General features: G+C 44.6%; 1 protein-coding gene across 1 annotated transcript; it reads left to right on the top strand.

Annotated features, from left to right (window-relative positions):
• The first annotated feature begins 635 nt into the window (after window positions 1-635).
• Window positions 636-3,006, top strand: LOC117528625 (cytochrome c oxidase subunit 6A, mitochondrial). Its single transcript, XM_034191248.1, has 4 exons — window positions 636-790; window positions 1,590-1,659; window positions 2,538-2,680; window positions 2,796-3,006. Exons 2-4 carry the CDS (start codon window positions 1,590-1,592, stop codon window positions 2,883-2,885), a joined length of 303 nt encoding a protein of 100 aa, XP_034047139.1. The 5' UTR covers window positions 636-790; the 3' UTR covers window positions 2,886-3,006.
• Window positions 3,007-3,400: the final 394 nt, after the last annotated feature.

Below are 3,400 nucleotides of genomic sequence, written 5' to 3'. Positions count from 1 at the left end.
GAGTAATTCTGCAATCCCCCTAAGTGTGCACCACTTTCAGTCCAAATGAGAGGTTGCAAACTAAATTTCTTAACAGAAACCTTCACCAAAATTAATTCTTTAAGGACACTTTTGGAGTCAGTTTTCATTTACATACCTGGTTTTGTAGGAATTGGTAAAAGGACCTAAGACGAGCAGAACGACAAATAGACCAGCAGCAGACATGACCTCGACCAAAATGACTGACCTGAAATTCTGGAACCCACCCTGATACGTCAGCCAGGTTTGGTGCAAATCAGAGTGAAAAACTTAAATTCTGAGTCAATGACCTTGACTACAGTGACTGACTTTTAGTAAATTTGGTCTTGTCTGAGCAATTTTAGGACAAACCTGTGCAAGTGTGTGTTGGAAGGGTTTGTCAACATTTTGGCCCAACGACCCTGACCTTTCCTTCAACTAACCCTTGAAAAGTATTTCTTGGGTCGATCTTCATCCACAGATTACGTGTTTCTCTCCTGCAGAAACTAAAAGTGAAAGCTAAGAAACAGGTCCGTCTCCACTGGGCACTCATAAATCCTCAGGCACTGTTTCAGTTACATGACGTGCGCTGCTGGATCCCCTCCCACCCTTGTCACATGTCAGCCTGCCTGTGCACAGCCCAAATATAAACCTCTGCTGGCACCAGACTTGGTTAAGGAGGAGTCTGACACACTGGGCTGAGCTTAGGACGGACTGAAGGACAAACACGTAGAAAGGAGCAGAAAAGTCAATAAAATCGGAGGAAAACCCGAACACTGGCTGCATAAACACGGTAAGTTAACCTTCAACATGTCTGACATTTTAATTTCAGTGTGTTTGTTGCAGATGGTGATACACCCTCACGGCGGTAGGCCTCAGACTAAAGCTGTACACACGACCTCTCTGGAGTTTTGATGTTTTGACTTGTAGAACTTTAACTCTTCTTCTGTAATCAGTCAAAAGGGATCAGTGTAAACATGTGCAGACGGGTTCCCGTCAGCTGGGTGACCTGTTGTGTGTGTTTCCACTCAGTGTGAAGGTTAAGAAGTGAACGTGTAGGAGGACGTGTGTAGTATTTATGGGCATTTAATAGCAGAAATGGAATATGGCATTATTTACACTAAACTGTTCATAAGTACATAACTGTCTGCAACTATCAGTTAATGTGGTTCATGAGCTTAGAATGAGCTCTTCATGTCTACACAGGAGTGCGCTCCCTCATGGAGGCCGCCATGTTGGCAAGGACATACTTAGTCCGTCTTTTGCATTGTCCACAGCAACGGAAAGTCAAGTCTGCAGCCAGAAGACTGAAGATAAAAAGAAACCAGTGGTTGCGCCCCTCAACATTATCTAGTAGTTGCTCCTGCAGGCGAAGATGTTTATGATGCCCCCTGTTTCCTAAACAATCATACATACTGCTCATCACAGCTTAAGGCAAAGGAGCATCAACCCAAAACATGACGGGGAAACATAATGCAACTAGATGGCACGAAAACCAACATACTGCAACTTTATACGTAGCATTACGATACGTTGCATTTTCTTCATGTTGTTCGTTGAAACCGTTTCAAAGTTCCTCTCTGTGTCTGCAGATGTCTGTTGCTGCTTTGGCTACACGTCGGCTTCTCGCTGCAGCGTCACATTCCAGCCACGAGGGAGGAGGTCAGTGGTTTTACGCCGCTTTTCCAACCTCCAACCAAAAGGCGTGAAACCTGTCAATTTTCGCATTACTGTAGTTTGAATATTCAGTCAAAAAGCTCCCACAAAGCCACCAAAAACAACAGGTACCAAGTTATTGTTGGAGTTTTATGTTAAACATCCTCAAAGTCCCACAGTTTGACTTTACATGGAGGAACTCAGAAATTAGGTTTGCAATAGTCCAGATTTTCTTTCTTGTGCCATTGATAACTTGAAGAAAATGTTATCAGGTTTTCACCAAATTTGAGCTGGAAATGCTCATGAGTGCACCTCAAAGGAGCTGGAATGTGAGCATGATCAAGGTTCACCAAGCCCAGCTAAAGACCACCCACTTTACTCAACAGAGTATTGATTAATGTTTCATCCCCGCCAGCTACAGGTTGGAGGGCCACCAAACATATTTATGTCAGTCATAGTGCACCGAAGCTAGACTGAAAGTGTTGTTTGGTCCCTTCAGTGGTACTAAAAAATTGTTTGGCCCGTGGACTATCACCGAACACACCGGTGCAGCTCCTCACGACTCCATAAGATCAGAACAGATGGGTACCGATCTCAAAACACCCAGACACATGAACACTTTCGCTGCATACAGATAAACTTCTGAGAGACAAGTCCAAGAAGTCACTGAAAACCTGGACCTTAAATAATGAATAAAAAATGAATTGATATAAAATGTAAACCTTCCAGCTTTAGAACGTGAGAAGCAGAACAGCCAACATTCCAGTTCCACAAATGCTTTCGTACCAGTTAGCATCAGGGCACACTCTGCAGTGTGCGTGCATGTCCAATAAATCCGTGTCTGAGCGGTTCTTCACTGTCCCCCTCTGGGCTCTTTCCCACAGCAAAGACCTGGAAGATCCTGACCTTCACGTTGGCCCTTCCTGGTGTTGGCGTCTGCATGGTTAACGCTTACATGAAGATGCAGGAGAAGTCACACGAACCTGCCGAATTTGTTCCTTTCCCTCACCTGCGTCTTCGCACCAAGGTGACGTTAGCCACTCGTTACTAACCTGCCCCATCACACGCACGCCTGCTTTTTTATGTCTGAATGTTTTCAAACTGCCCGATCTCGATGGTACTAAGAGGTTGTTCTCTTGCAGAAATTTCCGTGGGGCGATGGAAACCACAGTCTGTTCCACAACTCACACACCAACCCTCTGCCTGACGGTTATGAGAACGGCCATCACTGAGGCGAACGGACTTGGCCTGCACTATGCTTAACTTGACCGACTCGGTGGCCCAGCAACGCTGCTCTCAAGTCACCAATAAATCCAATTTGTGCTGTCACGCTGAGCAGCTTCTTGTTTCTGATTGGTGTGTCGAGCCTCCTTTGACCATGTGGAAGCAGTTAGAAGCAGAGGTCGACCGATTATCAGTGCGGATAATCATCAACCCGAGGACAATAATTAGTAATATATACTAAGGACCACCTGATTTTCGACAGACACTCCGCCAGGCCAATAATCTGTTGATCCCTAGTAGATATTATTGATTATTGACCTGGGGTCGACTGATTATCAGTGCCAATAATGTGTCAACCTGAGGACAATAATTAGTATTATTATATGGCTGCAACGCTACAAGCACTCTGACTGGCTAATTACCAGCCGGATATTTTCGCATATCCAAACCAGTTTCCATGACAACTGGTCCACAACTCATATTTTCATTACAAACCAGGAAGCTAAAAACACGATTAGAAAAA

Source organism: Thalassophryne amazonica, chromosome 16 (assembly GCF_902500255.1).
Source record: "Thalassophryne amazonica chromosome 16, fThaAma1.1, whole genome shotgun sequence".
NCBI lineage: Eukaryota > Metazoa > Chordata > Actinopteri > Batrachoidiformes > Batrachoididae > Thalassophryne > Thalassophryne amazonica.
The sequence above is the reverse complement of the archived record's forward strand: the minus strand, read 5'-3'. Positions and strand labels throughout refer to the sequence as shown.

Bases quoted from the DNA above. Each gene is read 5' to 3' on its own strand.
- LOC117528625 (XM_034191248.1), top strand. From the start codon at position 1,590: ATGTCTGTTGCTGCTTTGGCTACACGTCGGCTTCTCGCTGCAGCGTCA. The intron at 1,660-2,537 runs GTCAGTGGTTTT...TCTTTCCCACAG, and splicing joins TTCCAGCCACGAGGGAGGAG to CAAAGACCTGGAAGATCCTG. The intron at 2,681-2,795 runs GTGACGTTAGCC...GTTCTCTTGCAG, and splicing joins ACCTGCGTCTTCGCACCAAG to AAATTTCCGTGGGGCGATGG.